At 29.3% G+C, this 19,092-nt stretch overlaps 1 protein-coding gene across 6 annotated transcripts in view; it reads right to left on the bottom strand.

The window, feature by feature from the left end:
- Positions 1–31: 31 nt before the first annotated feature.
- The window catches only part of LOC143056322 (ephrin type-A receptor 4-like), an 88,012-nt gene continuing 68,951 nt past the window's right edge, over positions 32–19,092 (bottom strand). For 2 of the 6 annotated variants that reach the window (XM_076229409.1, XM_076229412.1), the window contains 11 exons: positions 17,303–17,417; positions 16,629–16,696; positions 15,065–15,106; positions 11,074–11,217; positions 10,195–10,380; positions 9,650–9,726; positions 6,976–7,074; positions 6,089–6,202; positions 5,469–5,663; positions 4,582–4,724; positions 32–3,964 (listed from right to left, as the gene is read on the bottom strand). In XM_076229409.1, coding sequence (XP_076085524.1) covers positions 3,685–3,964; positions 4,582–4,724; positions 5,469–5,663; positions 6,089–6,202; positions 6,976–7,074; positions 9,650–9,726; positions 10,195–10,380; positions 11,074–11,217; positions 15,065–15,106; positions 16,629–16,696; positions 17,303–17,417 — 1,463 coding nt within the window. In that variant the 3' untranslated portion in view covers positions 32–3,684. The remainder of the gene's footprint in view (positions 3,965–4,581; positions 4,725–5,468; positions 5,664–6,088; positions 6,203–6,975; positions 7,075–9,649; positions 9,727–10,194; positions 10,381–11,073; positions 11,218–15,064; positions 15,107–16,628; positions 16,697–17,302; positions 17,418–19,092) is intronic. The other 4 variants (XM_076229411.1, XM_076229410.1, XM_076229414.1 and 1 more) reach the window with 4 other exon arrangements.

Below are 19,092 nucleotides of genomic sequence, written 5' to 3'. Positions count from 1 at the left end.
TAAGGAAAACATGGTGTTCCATAATAATACATTTGATATATTTTGACATATTTTATTAAAATTGATCAACAGTACGAGAACATGTGTAGTTTTATATTGCTAATACTTCTTCACTACAACTGCATAAACAAAATAAACACAACCTTGTTTCCTCAAATGTAATGTGAATTAAATGATATAGTATGTTACATACTTAAAGTTTGTGAAAATGTTATTGATTTTTAAACCTTTGACATAACACTAGTTTAAAACATGAAGTTGTCATGTTTTTTCTAAATAATTACTCAAAATTTTTCAATACAAAATGAAATAAGTGTGCAAGAATTTTATAGACTTGCATTTCCAGCACTGAGCAGTTATTTCTTTTTTCATGTTGAGAACATAAATGCCATTTCTTTTAGAATTATTCAAGAAGAATTTAAGCTAATAAAAATTCAATATTTTTTTGAAGTTGACCTTTTCACAAAATTTAATTGTTTTTTAATCAAAAATATAAATGTCTTTCTTGACAGCCATTTAAACAATAAAGTCTTTATAGAAATTTAAAATTACAAACACCTATGCCATTTTAAAAATATTTTCCATTTGTCTGCAGTCATAAGCACTCATTTCACAATCAGCACTGTTATGAAGTGACAGACCAAAATCATGTAGTTTCTTTATTTAAAACATTTTTAAAACAACTTTATCATCAAACTTAAGAAATTATGTATTTCAATTACTGTGAATTTTAAGGCTTTAACCATATATTCATCTGGAATGTGTGAATTCACCTTCACAAAAATGAAACAAATCTAATGAGCAAAGTTTTACCCTGGATTTCGAAGGAACACTCTCACCATATTTATTTATATCCACTTAACTCATTCCAACCCTTTTTTTTCACTTCAAGTACCATTAAACAGTAAATTTATCAAGACAAATCATTTTACCATATTAAATATTTGCATTGGTTTCAGTATAAGTGAAACAAGTCTGACATTTGACAGATCTTTTTTTAACAGCCTAAAAATAGATGTTTTCGAAATGTTTTTCCTGGTTAACTTTCATTTCACCTTAGAAATCAATGTATAAGTTTAAATTAAGATAGCAACATCAAATACCAAGAGGTATTCACTGTAACAAAATAAAGCTCCATTGCTATTTTCATTTTAAACAAGTCTCTCTTGCTCAAATTGTGTGATTCAATTCTTACGTTTTTTTTTTTTTTTTTTTCATTTTAAATAAATGTATGTCTGATAACTAGACAAGGATCAGAAACTTTCAAAATACTTAATTATTCAAAACGGAAATAATCATTTTAGTATTCACAAAAGGAAAATACTCATTTGAGTATTTACATGGAAAAATAAAATTCTGTAAAGTAAAATCAAATAAAACAACCTTTATGAAAATCAGTACATACATATAAAAATTTCCTTCTTTCATGATAAAATAAAAATGTCAATAGACGAAAATGACTTGATACAAGTAAAAAAAAATGTTGTTTTAATGAAGTTCTCAGCAATATAATTGGTATCAAAATTTTAATTTGTGATTTGCGTATTTCTGATATATATTTTTATATATATACAGCACTATTATATACAATGTACACTTTTTACAATATTTACAAAATGGGAATGATTTATGAAATAAAAAAAAATGTTTTTCATGCTAGTAGCATTTGTACTCATTAACGAATACAAAAATGTTAAATAGAGAAAATTAAATTATAATGGAAAGGGAAAACATTTGCAAAAAAAATATTAATCTAATAAAATTTATTATGACAAAAGTTTTTATTTTTTAAACCAAAATAAGTACAGAAGCATGTTAAGAAAAATGTATTCATCTTACAAAGTTCTTCTTAGACTGCAGTTTTTAAGACAACTCTATAAGTTTGATATTAAAATTAAATAGATGGTACTAAAAGTTACTCAAAATTATGCATTATAAAGCAAAGGTTGAAGCTTGCATAGTATGTGTCAAATTAAAGGCAATATTCAAATCATCCAATTTTCATCTGCTGAAGAATTAACCAATTTTACTCTATGAACTTATGATAAAGACAAACTAAATATAATGAAAATATCTATTATTTGCGATGGTCAACAAAGTATATCCTTGTAACAAAATATTTTTAACTAGACTATTATTCTGTATGCAAAACAAATATACTTTAATTTTTAAAATATAAAATCAACAAATTTTTTAAAGAGATTTTTTTATTGGCTAAGAATTTTTCAATTATCTGATTTTACAAAGTTGCGATAAGGGAGATAACTCATCAAAATGATAAATTTCATTACTGTTTTTTTATTCTTTACACTTAATAAGATGACTATTTGAATTTTTCTTAATTGTCCTGATTGGAAGTTAAGCATCATGATCTCAAATATATTTTGAGTAAATGAACATAGAGTTTTGTGTAATAAACAGTTCACATCAATGCAACATACATAGCTTTACCTAGAGGAAAAAATTCAATCTTAAATGGGTAGAATAGAGAATACAACCTATAATATCTCAGTATTAATATGTCAAGATGATTGATGATACTTAAAATAATATAAATCTACTAAAGTGAAAACAACCTTTAAAATTAAAGAATGCAGAAAACTGCCACAAAAATAGCACCTAAATTTGTAGACACATTACAAAAAAATATTAAAATATCTACAAGCAGTTAAATTACTACAATATTGTAAAATATTTTAAACTGATATGTATTCCATCTTTAAGTTTTTTTTATATCAATATCAGCATTTAATGCCATTTAAAAACCATTGCCAACGTTTAAAATTTCAGTGAATGAAACTACTGCTGAAGGGGAGGTAATTCTAAAAGTTTTTTTCATCATTTTTTAACTTTTTGTTTAAAAAAACCTGATATCTTGACTACAATGTCTCAGTATTAACATATAAAGCAATTAAAAATACAATAGACTTGCATGCTCTGCAAGCTTTCCATTAAGAAAAGAGGAAACTATATAAAACGTGAGAGATAAAAAATACATAAAAGCCATTTTCCACCAATAAAGAAAGATTTAAAATAAAAATATTTAAAAGCAAATATCACAAATAAATATTCTTCTTATGTACATTTTCAGGACCTATACATATATATTGTGACCTTGGTGCTCTATTTGAACATATTTCCCCTCACTACAAAAGGGAAATGTCTGTAAAATACTGACGAACAGTCACACATGTATCCAGTTTGACTGGCTGAAATATGAGTTTTATATCACATGATTCGTTACACGATTCATTATTTATACATAAGTGATGTGCTACAATTACTATGGAAACAATATTACTTCACAAAGTTTCAAGTTCCTATTGTTCAATGGACTAGCGAATGTCAAAATGACACTAATTCAATATGGTCATATCAGCCAAAAAATCATTGACAAAGGAAAACAGTTTGACCACATTTCCTTATTTCTTTAAAGGACAATTTCCACTTTTCATCTTCCATTTTGTTGATTTAAGACAAAATTTGTGTCAAGTCCATTTCTTGAATCCATAGTTTCCATCAATTTGAAACAGCATTTCATTTGATGGTTATACTCTACGCCTCTCTAAGAGGCATTCAACATTTACAATGCAGGACCAGTTAGCACATACAATGGATGATCATACATTTATAACATATCACATTTAGAAAGAAAACATTTTTGACTACAACATTCGTTCACTGCTATACTAGGAATCCCTCGGAAACTTGAAAGTGAGGTCCGTACAACTGTGCACGTAATGTCTGAATAGAATTCATTATTTTCTTTTGATGTCCTATTAAAGTCACACCTAATGTTTCTAAGTCTCTTGAAGTTATGGTTGACACTTGTTCCATTGTCCGATATCCAGCATTTAGGAAATTTTGTATATATCTGTCCATTTTGATAGAGATTAGCCATCCTTCCACATTATTGAATCGTGAAACTTCATTCACTGGGTTTAAGTCCATTAGTAAGTCAGCTCTGCAATAAAAATAATATATACATACATATTAAACGGTGAAATTCTAAAATGAAAATGTCTTTTGATTGAGTTGAGCAATTTTAATTGATATTTTATAGTGTCTTTCAATGTTGTAATGTATCACCATTATTTCAGGCTAGGGTGAAGATTGGCACCTGTTTGAACAGTTAAACTTGCTGAATTTTTTTGCACGTGTTTTATGTCAGTAACCTGTTGTTCAGTGGTTGTCGTTTGTTGATGTGGTTCAGAAGTGATTATCTTGTTTTATATAGATTTGACCATTAGTTTTCCTGTTTGAATGGTTTTGCACTAGTCATTTTTGGGGCCCTTTATAGCTAGCTGTTCTGTGTGAACCAAGCCTCTGTGTTGAAGGTCGTACTTTGACTAATGATGGCTTACTTTTACAAATCGATGAAGAGTTGTCTAATACTTCATTTTCATTTATTTATAGATTTAAATTTATGAAATTCCACAGAGTTTTTGTATTGTAAATGATAAACATTACTTTTGTGTATCCTCCAATGTAATTTAAAATATCTTATTTCTTATCACACAAGTTGGAAACTTATTAATTCAAATTTAAATTGGTTTAATTTTATTTCAAATGCTAACATACCTTGGTTTTGCTATTTTCTTTAATAGCTCTGGTGCTCTAATGAATTTATCATGTGACCTAACCACTTGTTGCATCTTTGGTCGGTTTCCTCGCTCTTTCTGCCAACAGTCTAACATAAGTTGGTGAATAGCCTCTGGACAATCCTGAAAGGAAAATTTCAAAATGGATTATCTCCCTTATATCAGTTGGGATAAAGGTAAGTTGTTATAAAAAAAACCTTCTGCAATCTATTTGGCTTGTATCAAAAACAGATTTTAAAACATTTGTAATAATCTATGCACTTGAAACCAATTATGTCAATTAAAGATAAATAAAAAAGTGAATGTTTATGAGATGCCACATTTAGTCATTTAGCAGCACAAACATTATTTTTTTTCTTTCAAATTTTAAATAACTTTTATCTAAGAATCTCCAGGTGTCAATGTGTGCATTATTTTAACATTTTTTTTAATTAGAATAGCTATACATGTATTTAAATTAAATTCAGTCTTCAGCTAGAATGTATCTAAGGGGGTTTATTTGTGACACTATGACTTCTATAGTAAAGCTTCCATCCGAATCTTGACTTTAATAATTTATAATTAACAGGCTATTATTTCAACTTGCAATTATTTTTAATTATTGAATTTGCAGAATTTCTTGTGCTTGAAATTTTTAATAACAAAACTCCATGTTCTGTATTACATTGTATAATGTTTTGAGCAGTGCATAACACTTTCCATAAAATGCATTTTGTATAAATAGTGTTGTGCATAGTGCAGAACATTCTATTGAAAATGGGGGATCTTCTTTGTAATAGAAAGTGTTGTGTGTAATTTTGGATTTTAAAGGAGTAAATCTAAACCCACTTAGTACAAGTATTAAATATTCCTGTATATATGACATACCATTGGTGGTGGAAGCCTAAATCCTCTCTCTACAGCTTGTATAACATATTGGTTAGACCAGTTCCAGTAAGGTCTCTCTCCATATGATATAATCTCCCACATGACAACTCCATAACTCCACACATCAGAAGCTGAAGTAAACTTTCTGAAAGCTATAGCCTCAGGGGCTGTCCATCGCACTGGAATTTTACCTCCCTAAAAATAAAGGTTTAGATTGTATTTTTGATATTAGCCCCCTTTTCTTTTTTTTTTCTTCTTTTTTCCCATGAGCCCCATTTTTTGTCTTTATCTAGTTAACTACATAGTCTTTCGATATATTGGCAGCATATCTTAGCAAAATAATTTCTAGAGTCAACATTTCAATTTCCCTTCTTTGCAGATGGGGCTTTATTGATCATATTACTCAGGTTTGTCAAGTATTATTTCATCTTACAAATAACTATGTTTTTGGTTTTTAAATTCTTGAACATGAAAAAAGGAAAACTGTGATATAACAATAATATGAAAGCGACAAAATTTGCAAGAAATTAAGGGTACATTGTTCTGAAATGAAGACAAATCCCTCCCCCTGACCATCCAGTCACCTCCCCCTGACCACCCAGGCCCTCTAATATACTTACTTTAGTGGTATAAGCACCATCTGTAGTGTCTAAATCTATCTCCCTTGAAAGACCAAAATCTGCTACTTTACACACCAAATTCTCATTAATCAAAATATTTCTTGCTGCTAAATCCTGTAATAGAAATATCATAGTTTCATAAGTCATGGTAACACTGTTTTTTTCTTTATTACACCCAAGGCAAAAATAGCTCATTTATAATCTGATGTATTATATACCAATAGTCTGATCACTAAAATTTTACCACTATTTAAAGAGATTGTACATATTTTAGTCAACAAACCAGTAACTAATTTGTATAGATCTTTTAAAAACAGTATGGCTTTACTATAATGGTGATTTTATTAATTTTTCAACTATACCATAAAGGTGTTAATGTTCCCTATCCTTTTCCATCTTGACATACACTTGTAAAATAGTAAAACAAAGGATTCTAGGTATCCATCCATGACACATAACCAGTAGATACACAGCAAAAACACTAACAACAAGAATGTGTCTCAAGTACATGGATGTCCCACTTGTACTATCATTTTCTGTGTTCAGTGGACCGTGAAATTGGGAAAAAAACATTAGAAAGATCATATCATAGGGAACAAGTGTACTAAGTTTCAAGTGGATTAGACTTCAACTTCATCAAATACAACCTCGACCAAAAACTTTAACCTGAAGTGGGATGAAGGGACGGACGAACAGACGAACAAACGGATGGACAAACAGACTAACAAATGGACAGTCGAACGAACGGACCAACCCACAGACCAGAAAACATAATGCCCCTCTACTATCGTAGGTGGGGCATAAAAAGCAATGGAACAGCATTTTTATTTCTGCTCTTCATCTTAAAGTCACAGAGACTATATCCTATTTCTGTGAAGAAGACTTACCCTATGTACATATCCCATTTCTGACAAATAGCTCATTCCAGATGCTATCCCTCTCATCATTCCAACTAACTGTATTACTGTAAATTTACCATCATTATTCTAAAAAAAAGAAAAGCAATATCTGAAATTTGAACTACAAGTAACACAAAAAAAATCGAAATTATGTGCTATCCATATGAAACAATTCCAGTTTTCTACAATCTTAACACAATCTTAAAACAATTTCACATGATAAGAACACGATTCTAAGATATATAATGCATCAACCTTATAATATGTTAATTTGAATTATAAGCTGGGCAATAGTACTTGATATGACCTATTCATAATAAGACAATGTAACACAATTGTACACAATTGTTATACAAAGTCACATGATGTGACATTCATATGTACGTTGCTCATTGTTGAAGGTTGTACAGTGACCTACAGTTGTTGACTTCTGTGTCATTTGGTCTCTTGTGACGAGTTGTCTCATTGGCAATAATATCACATCTCGTTTTTAATATATGACACAATTCTTGGACAATGTCACATGAAGAAGACCTAATTCTAACCAATACCTCCTGATAATGTTTATGTATCTCAGGTCTAAACAAAAACCATCCTTTCAGATTACCTGGCCTTATGTAAAGAAGATATAATAGGAAGATGGATTAGTGATCAATTACATCATTCTTCCTTTATCATAAATCACATGTTCGTCTTATCCATGTATGAACATTACGATTAATGAAGAGTTGTGTAATAGCAGCTTCATATGATAACTAATGTATTACGTCCAAATCATTCTACTCAACACTAATCAAAATGGAGCATTTTATCCCCCATAATCACCAAGAATAGGCTTCTTTTTAATGGGGACGCCTGGCAAAATAATATAAAGTTTAAGAAAACTCATTTAGAATTTGATTTGTCCATTTATTTAATGGTAATTTCTTCCTCCATGACAATTGTTCCCCTATGGATGAGACGACACAATAAAAAATTTAAATCTGTAGGATTTCAATTCATCATTTAAAATTAATCACATTTTACCATGATCTTGTCACCAAACGTTTGTCGGGACAATTACGCCACATTTAGTTTCAATAAATAGAATTTTTTATCATCAATTATATTTTCTTTTTGTCTCCAGATTGCACAATGTTTCTTTCTATCACTGTAAAAGTACATCTTTTTCTAGATATTGAAATTGTACTTCATTGCACAATATTTTAAATAATACAGTAGTAAGAATATATCAGTTTTTCTACACTTGGACAGTTTGTTGGTTTAAATTTTTGCTAACTTGTACTTTCCATTAACAGAAATTGGCTAGACCATTTATTCCAAATCAAAATTATAATGACAGAAACGAAATCAGCTGATCAAGGCTATACAAAAGAGTAACATTCTATACTACAAATAAAAGACTTCAAATAAAAGACTTATCTATGAAATCAGCCCCAAAAGCAATGTTGGTCTATTTTCTACACATCGCTAATCAATATTAATAATTAAATTTAATCAAGAATGGAAAAACATTCATTATGATCAACTCTACTTTTATTCATATTTTTATTTATTAATTTGTGTTCACAGAAACATAAAACTGCCAAATCTGACAAATTATAGGTTGCCTCTAACAAAGGTTAATAATTAATTAAAAATCAGGCAAAATAAATGTTCTTAGTCATCAAGAAAAATGAGTTTTTGAGAACATTAAATAATTGAGCGTAAGATGTATAAGGGATAAGGGGGAAAGGGTCTAATTTAGAGCTTAATTACTCCAATCTTGAATGTCAAGATGTCGCAGAGAAATGATAATCCTCCACATTTTATGCAAGGTCAGTGAAATCAATTTCTAATTTTGATTTTAATACCTTCAATATCTTCAAACAAAAATATTTATTGCCTATAATTTTTCATGCACTCTTGACAAGATGCATTGCTTAATGTGCTTGAATGTTTTAACAACACCTTCTTCAGAACTGGCCTATGTTTTTTGAATGAGCTTTGGTTACTAATGATAATTCAGGATTTTTCAAAATTGTCTCTTAAACCAAAACAAAGTGTGAACTGTTAAAAGAAGAATGTTTTTATTTTTCCAAATTCAATCAATCACTCTTGAGTTAATGTAAAATGTAACAATTTGGACATGCCTAATATATCAGCATAAGGGACTTAAATTGAGGAACACAATTGTAATAATTAAACTAAAAATTTAAATTGACCCGAACGATTTGGGATTCATGGACCCATTCTTTGATGCAATAATTTGACCTTGTAATGTCTGTAGACTTTGTATGAAGTGATTGGCAAAACCACTGAAATCAAATATCCTCCAAATTGCAATTTATCTTCAATCCAGAAAAATAGATAAATAAATCATCAGTAAATGCATGTAAAAGGTTTGTGAATGTACAGTACAATGAATATCTACTCTCAATCCAAAACATTAATCATACTGTGGATTCATTCATGTTCGTTGGATACCAATTTTCGTGGATTTGGTGGGTACAGGAGAACCACGAATTTAGATGTTTAATGAATAACGCATTTTCTAAAGGAATGAATGCAAACTGTGCCAAAACCATGAATTTAAATATCCATGAATATGCAAGTTTTCTTCAATCCACGAAAATTGGTATCCACGAAAATAAATGAATCCACAGTAAGTACATTTACTTACTCGTAAAAATGTATCCAAAGATCCATTTAACATATATTCTGTTACAATCATTATTGGATGGTCTGCAAAAACAAAATCTAAAATTCAGAATGAGTATGATGTTCACATTTCATAGACCAAATAAATTTACAACAATTAAAATGTAATGAATTCTGAAAAATGTATATGAAAATTTGAAGATAAAGGATAGATTTAAATATATTTTATTCTATAAATTAATTGCCATCAACCCAATCTACCTTTTCAAAATCTAAAGCACTATGGGTAATTTTATATTGTACACCAAAGTGAAAATAACTTTACATTCTATTGTCTTGGATGTTCAAACTAATCACAACTTTTTGGTGTAGTTTTTGTAAATATTACCCAGAATGCATTAGATTCTGAAATGGCGAATCCGGGTTGATTGTGCAATTTCAAATTATGTAATATAATTAAATGAATTGATTGATAGTTGGTTGCTTAACTTTAAATGCTAGCCACTAATGAGATTAACTAGCAATGTAATTCCTCCCACGAGGCCCTAAGTACTATTAAATGCTTACTCTTTGTGACTACTCCTTCTAAGTAGATGACATTAGGGTCGTCAAACTGCCCCATGATGCTTGCCTCTGTAAGGAACTCCATTCTGTCTTTATCAGTGGCTCCTTGTTTCAATGTTTTGATGGCAACGGACATTTCCATTCTACGGGGAATTCTTAATTTTCCTTTACATACATCTCCAAATTCTCCTGAAATGATATAGAGGAAAGTTTTTATAAGTATTTCAATGTTAAAATATCACATATTTAAAATCATTGGTGGCCTTCAACTATTTAATGTTTTGATGGCAACAGACATTTCCATTCTACGAGGAATTCTTAATTTTTCCTTTACATACTCTTTGATCAGGTTGGTGCATCTTTGACACATTCCCCATTTCCATCATTCTCAATTTTATGTTGCGTTCTAACCACAAATTATTTAATGTTGCAGATTTTTATTCAGTTGGCATTTTCAATTTTCAATTTTATATTATAAACATTACTTTTTCTTAATCTCATTAGGAACATTTGAACAACTCAAAACAAGAATACATGTCCATAGCAAACTATGTCTTCCTAGTACAATCAGTTTTTAAGGTTCAGTGAACAGTGATATCTGGGTCAAACCTTAATTTGGCTAAGATTTTCAACATTTACATTATAATGAACATAAGTTCACTTCATGATAAACTACTTTATACCAATACTTAAATCTGATACAGAATGGAGAAAAATACAGTTGTGAAAACATAATTTGCTGTGCTTCCATCATAAGCAGGGCATAAAACATCAGAACAGGTAAAAATCTGGACATTTTTAATAGTTAAAGCCTTGTTCTGAAAATACCTCAGTGAAAACATTGAAAGAAAACAGCAAAAGGGGAGTTAAATATGTACATACCTCCTCCAATGACGGACTCTATAACTATATGAGAACTATCTATCTCCTTAGTGAACTCTCTCACTGCTTGGTTGGGATCCTCGTATGTATGGGGGTCAACATAGGTCTTTACTGATCCTGGGGGTGTGAATAATGGCATCGTCACTGAAAAGTATAAATAGTATGTTATTATTTTGGGGTCATTATTTCATTTTGAAGGTTAAATAATAAAATTGTCAATCAGTAAAATCATACTGAAAAGGTATTAGTTTTTGCATTTCCATCTTTTATTACGCAACTTTCACTTTTCAACTGTTTTTTTTTTTTCTACTTCAAAACAGGTGATTTTGTGACTTAGCTGACTAACAGTTAAAATAAGATCATTGAGGCAATGATATACTTTTAATTTTGTATTCAGTACAAAATATTAATATTTACAATAAACTCCATATTTGACCTTAAATTTGAATTTCTTCTTAAAATGAAATATTGCAAAAATTAATACATTTATCAGTCAATGAAATATTAAAGACATTCACATACATTTTATTTCCAGAAAAACAGACTACATGAAGCAATGGCTAAAATTGCTATATTTCTTATATACATTTTTTTTAATACTAGTAGCAGTAAGAAATAAAAGTTGATATTGGAAAATAGGTATGAAGACTATTTTCGTTAATCACTTTTACAAAGAATTTACTCTTTTTTTTCCCTACTAAATCGAACTGGTACACAAATTGAGATGCTCTCAAAATGCCAAAACCATGTATACAGTACAATGACCACTGTCCATGACACTAGTTTACAATAATGCAGCAACTTTGCCAACACAAAGGGTACCAGTTTGAGCTGGTATTGTGTTCTTTTATTTCACTAAAACAATGTTATATTTCCAATGCTTCATGTGAATCTTGTTTTAACCCTTATTCATAAAAAAAACCTAATAGATTATACAACGAATGCTACATATATGAATGATGCATTTTCCATCTCAGTTTGAACCCTTTTTACTCTTAACATGAAAGTTTTTCTTGAACGCTGCACATCAAGGCTCCGTAACTAACAGAAAGTGTTCAGTTTTACCATCAAATGAATTTTTTATTACAAAATTCCTTATTCAACCATGATTATTTTAACTACAAAGCCATATTATAAGTCAAGCAGCAGTCGTGTGATTAATGGTTATTTTATAGCTTTGCTTGGTTATTTCTAAATAATTCCACTTTTTCTATTACCATAATGCTTTTTTTTTTTCACATTGTGTTTTAGCATTGGTATTTGACTTAATATCAAGATTTTTCAATCCAAATCAATACTCGTCAAGTTTTGTCTTTTGTTTTCAATGTTTTTGATTACTGTGACTTCAAAGAGAAGGAGAAATGTAAATAGCTCAACAGTGAAAATATATTACATGCAAAATAAATGGCGTAATGAAGTGAAAGAAAGATTAATACAATTCATCCTCCATATTAAACTTTAAACCTGGGGAAAATGGGATTTGATAGCTATAAAAAGTCATTCCATTGCAAATAAAATCATTTTTATGTCGTTAAATTTTGATTCCTCAGGCCATGTATAGAATTCTTAATCGTGATTTTACCATATTTTCGAAATGAATCGTCATTAACTAGTAATCTGACCTACAATAAAACAGAGGGATACAAACTAATTTAGTGGTAGAAAAGAGAATTGTCAAATTGGTATTCCCCAGGACTAACATTTTCCTAATAGATTTTAATTTTTTAAAAATCCTTCTGATCTCAAACACATTAAAATAAGACTGATGATGCTATTGCATGGGTTGAAAATAAACTAATGAAAAAATATTTTTAATAACTAAAGTCTTTAAATAAAGCATTAATCATGTTTTAATATAAATTAATTTTAATTTTTAGACATGAATATTATAAAGTTAAAATTTTACCTATTTAAGTTATTTTTCTACTAATGAAAGTCACAAAATAAAATTGCTACGGAAGTCAGTTTGTTTACAGTACACAGAAACTTTTGGTGTCTACTTAAGAAACAATTACATCCTCTATTAAATAAATTCATTTAAGAAAATCAAGGGACATGGCAATAACTACTTGTTCAATGTCTTTAACTTATTTCTTATTTGACCTGACCAGTGTATGGTTATATCTATAATCTATCACACAAGAGACAAGCAACCAAACAAAAATAATATCATGATTTCTTTCTCAACCATCAGCCTTAACTTGAATTAATTTATAAGAGATGGAAAGGTCAGATATGTAATTTAAGGGGACAAACTCTAAAATAGTCAATACCAATTTTCACCTAAAGAAAATATATCTGACAACCAATATAAGATCGAAGTCACCATCAGAGAAAGATTTTACTAAATCCGACTGTACAACATAATGCTATGTAACATCATGATCGTAAGAGGTTTATAGTAAGTATGATTTATCACTTGGCCTATTTTACTGCTTTATTTGTATTTTTAAATCTTTTTATCGTGGGAAGGGTTTTGGGAAAATACTTCTTTACTATTTTTACCACAACATGTGCTTCTGAAGCCAATAAACGTATTTACACTTTTGGTATTAAGCTGAATTTTGTCTCTAAATGACCTTAGATCGCCTCCGAATAATCTTTTGACGTCAAGCAACAATCACTTTTTTATTGTGACGTCAAATTTCTTGAATTGTTATGTCAAAGTTTACAGGAACCTGTGTGATTCTACGTAATGGCAGACAAATTTGCATACAAGTGTAAATACGTCTATTCCTAATTATAATTTCATTTAACAGCAAATCACTTATATCTGTAAAAAGGCCAAAAGACTTTCACTTTCATGTATCTTCTAAAGCAAAGAAAATCTGCAATTTTTGTTGAGTCAAGAAACTTGATGTACAGTAGCAAATTTTAAGTTCAAATTTTGGTTCCTTTATCTTTAATGGGCGTGTTCAGTTTCCCTCTATAAACGTTATACAAATGAACAGAATAATGTATCCAACTGAAACTGATTTGTAAAGCAAAGTCTACAGCACTACATCAGCTCAAATTGTTCAAAGTCCTTATAATTTTGTGCTTGAAGCTTCTAAGATTAATTTATGACCATGCCATTAAACTTTCTGATTTCCATGGTGCCATCAAACTTTATCAATATAAATTTTATTAAAATGCTAAAACCATTCATTTGTGAACAAATTTATAAAAAGGTCATAAATTTAAAAATTTTTGTGGTTTTGAAAAAATGCAAGCTGTTGAAATTAAATTTGCTTAAAGCAGCAGCTTAAGAAACATAAATTCATCTTAAATTTACCAAGTTTAACGCCTGAAAATTTCAACAGCTTACAACCTTTGAAAATAGTGGTCAACTTGCCAAAACAGTACATGTACACATGCATATTGTTTTGCTATAAGAACTTTGACAAATTTGAGCATATATAAATACAGCAAAGCACTTATTGTCACTCAAACCTTGCATATGTATTTGTCAAACAAATTTTGTGCAAACAAGACAGCTATTTGTAAGACTATATAATGCCTAATACTAATCTAATAAAATACAAATCCTTGGTGTCTCCACACTTAGGTTACAAAGATCTGACAATGCTCTATTCTACTGATTGCTCTTATATTTGTTTTATAACCATTGAGAGTTCTTGCATGAAATATTGCTTCACAAATATTAAGACAAAAAGGTCTTTAAAATGGAAAGCAAAACCGGAAAGTTGTCAGATACTTGCAAGAGAAGCCTGGACACTGGATTTATATTTTATTCAGATTTCAATCAAATCTGTGCAATTCTGGGAACATTACTTCTTTTCTCTTTAAAGAACACTAGACAATAGGCCTATATCAATACATGGAGACAGAAAAGGGAGATTCACAACAGAGAACTAGAGAAAACTGGACTTCTACATACACTAACATTACAGACAACAGATTGTCTAAATATAGATTATTAGTAGTGTGATATATCATTGATTAACATGTGACATTAGTAGCCTATGATCTACCATACAGAATTACTTACAACCACCGTTCATGTGGGGCTCCAGTGGGGGGCAGTGAACAACTACAAAACAGAACCAGCAGTCGTGTTACTTGTGTTAACAGTGATCGCAAGCAAACATTTGATCATGAATTAATGCCTTTCATACATGTACCAATGGTATTTAGTCTTGGCATTTTTTTATACAGTTAAAAATTAATTTCAGATAATTAGTACAGGAATTTCTGCAACCTATTAATATGAGATAATTAATGCATGAATTTCTGCGATCAAATAATTTCAGATTAATATTGTATGATTTTCTGCAACCTTAAAAGCACTAACATAAAACCTTCATCTTCACTTTTGAGAAGTGGTCTAAATTTTCCTTGTTTGATTGAAATGTTTTGGATATTTATGTTCTCAAGAGATTAGCCCAAATTATATAATGTACAGCAATTTATTACTATTTGAGCATTGAAATCAGAGAAACCCCAGAAACAAGAACTATTTCTTACAACCACCCATACACCATAAACATGCTTCAAACTCAACCTAAAATTCTCATTTTTAAACAGCATTCTGGCATTCAAGGCAAATTGCAATGAAATGAAAGGAGAGAGGAATAGGGAACAATTAGCAGGTCCTAATGTTACAAAATGCAAAATATATATATATATGGTTTACGTAAGCATAAAGTTCTAAAGTAACAAGCAGCCATATAAGCCAAACATAAGCAAAAAATAAAATTTCAGCACAGAATGAATTGTATGCTTATAAATCAATATATTGTTACCACAATACTAATAGATATGAAATGATAAAAATTGAGAATGAAAAATGGGGAATATGAAATGAATATTCTTTTTATCAATTTCATGCTCTAGAAATCATCATCAGTAATGACAATAATAAATGGATGAACATAAAACATCTAGTCATTTTTTGTGATGGATCATTTCCTATATTTTTTTTATGACTATTTGTAAACCAAACTTTCCACATAAAAATTACCAAAGAAAAATGCATCATTCATAAAAATCCCTTCCCATAACATGCTTTATAGTCGATATGTAAAATGTTAATTTGTTTATGTGTTGTTTGTTAATTAGGTGACATCATGAGAAATTAACATGATTTAATAACCATAAAGTTTATATATAAAAAAAAAATTAAAAATTAAAAAAAATTAAAATATAATTTAAGGTATGAGCAAAGAATAAAACATACAATAAATAATGGATTGATGATATGTGTATTTGAGTTAATTTCTCATAATATATGTATTATATGCAATATTACAGGTTATTTTACTGTAATACAGCAAAGGTATCAACTTAATAGTATTGAAAAGTGAAACTTCCTTTTACATGACAATTTCAAAATTTCTAATGGTTTTGCTTTTTGTGAAAAAAAATTCTTATATGAACCAACCACGCTCTTCTTTGAACAGTCAATAAATTCTGACTTATAATTCAGTTAATTGATGACTTGAGTTGTCAACGAAAAAGTTTCACTTTTTCATGTCTTTTACTGTATGTTTCATATGATGAGTATGACAAAATGATAAACTTAATGAATTATCATCAGTGCTATAAGTGCCTACCCTCACCGTGTCCATAATGTAGAGTATCACAGTCGCCTCCCTTTGTCTCACTGCATTGTGGACGATTTCTGAAATAATGAATATAAATTTTTATTTCACATGTCAATCAGAAAATTAATTTTAATCCATATGAGTTATCTTTCTTGGTTTATATTTTAAAATATTATTTTTTTCTCTTCAAGAAAAATTTAAATTAAAATACAAATCATTTAAATATCAGATTTACACTGTACAGACACGGTAAACAAAGTCTTGTTATTTTTTAATTTAAGGTTTTCAGTACCTTGAGCATAAGGTAAACCATCTGACACTAAGTATATATCCTTCTGTTGTTAAGTTCATGGTCAAGCATAAATATATCTACTTATATATAAATATTATTTTATATATTAAATTAGAAATGTCCACTGCCCAGGGTGTTGATAAGTGTCCTTTTGTAACCTCCAGCGTGACAATTTTGTGGTATTTTTTATTCAACCAGTCTAAATAAATAGTGTCAAGAAATTTGCCTACAATTTTGTCCATCCATAAAATGTAATTTGTAAATATATTAAATACTTCATCTGAATGAAAATGGGGTCTACTTACAACAGACGAGAACAAAAATTATTTACAAATCCAAAAAGATGAAAACATATATCTGACTACATACAAAGATTATAAATTATTTGTACCTTTTGAGTAAAATGATGATCATAATGGCTGCTATAGACATACAGAGGAACACTGCTATGATAGATCCTACTATAATACCAACTGAAGGCATGGGCTGTTCTAATTCTACTTTTTCTGAAATAGAGAAAAAAATATAATTATAAACAATTATCAACAAATAACACAAGTTTCATTCAGTGCTGAAGCATTTAGTGTTTTACTTTGTTTTTAATGTTTGTTAAAATGTAAAATTCTAAAATGGCATGATCTGAGTTTGACTTCACTTAAATTTGCTTTTGTACTGTTTTATTTGGGGTTTTTATATCACATTTCTGAATGTTTCAACGTAAGAGACTTGTTTGTCTACATGAAATTATTAGAAACCAAAACAGGCTTCATTGTTTGATGATAAGTTGGATCATTTAGGCTTTGGATTTCTTTAATTATACCAATAAATGCATCCCATATATAATAATGACTCAGTTATAATTGATAAATAATGATAAATTATTATGGCATCAACTCATTTATGAAACACTTTTTATATATATTTTCCAGTGTTTTCATTATAATGGAGGGGGATACAGGACAAGGATAGGTAGTCTTGTATCACTAAATAGTGCTTGATTTCAAAACAGAAATAAATTCTTATTCAATTTTATTTATCAATATATTAACAACGTACACAGACACATTAACTTTCCTTCATTCATACATATATTTCTTTCTTTGAACTTTTTTTGATATTCTACCCTTGCAAAGTTTAAACCTTTCAAGATAATGATAAGATATGCCATGTGAAATTCAATGAAAGTTGCAATATGAATAAATCCTGTAATGGATTTCAATCTAATAAATCTAATATAAGGCCTTTTTAAATTTCTTTTCATTATATTATTGTTGAAGACAGAGTCAAGCATGAAAGATGAAAGTGAAATCAGAAATGACAAATATGACATTGTGGATTTAGATAACTTCACTATTTAATTTCACTGGTATAAAAAATTTATGTATTTGTACCAACTTCACTTCAAATTTTCTGAAATAAGTGTATCAAGATTTCCCTGGGTACTAATTGTAAAGTTTGCAATTTTGCACACCCATTTAGAAAAGGGTTCCTGAAGAGGATTCTTCAAAAGGCACAATGTATTTCAATACTTTTGTTTTTCCTGCTATGAGTGATTTGGTTCCTTGGAGATTCTTGTAGCTTTAAGTCATTTACATGTAATTTCTTGCGGTAAATTGAAAAAGAAAAGGGAAACACCAGAAATTCTGATGATTTTAACAAATCAAACCAAGAATTTGGTAAGGAATTGTGATTTCCCAAAAACATATGTTTTTAAAGTTTCCATACTAACCTATTTACATGTGATGCCAAAAACAAAACAAAATACAAGTATAAAATCTTTTATATAATTAATAGACCTTGTTATCATACTAACACTTAATTAAGGAAATGTATGGTGCACTTATGTACTTGTGATTTACATGAATGAAATATGCCGATATCACAAACTCTCATTGTAATGTGCATGTTTTACAGCAAGTATGTATTGTCATCAAATGTCTATCATTCCAATCTTAATTCTCCAGGGTCTTTCCTTCGTAAATCAAATCCGAAACGTACTTTACATAATAAGACTGATGTCTTTTTGAAGACGGTGAGATGTACTTTAAGTGTCTTATATCTAGCATTACTTAAACTCTGTACACTGGCGCAAGAACAAGACTTCAACAACCTGTTGCGTTGATTAGTATAAACAAACACAACATATCTCAGCCAGTTGTTTCCCTTATAACCTTCAAGAAG

This window comes from Mytilus galloprovincialis, chromosome 13, assembly GCF_965363235.1.
Source record: "Mytilus galloprovincialis chromosome 13, xbMytGall1.hap1.1, whole genome shotgun sequence".
Classification (NCBI taxonomy): domain Eukaryota; kingdom Metazoa; phylum Mollusca; class Bivalvia; order Mytilida; family Mytilidae; genus Mytilus; species Mytilus galloprovincialis.
Note: the sequence above shows the minus strand (reverse complement) of the source record. Positions and strands in the feature narration are given on the sequence as shown.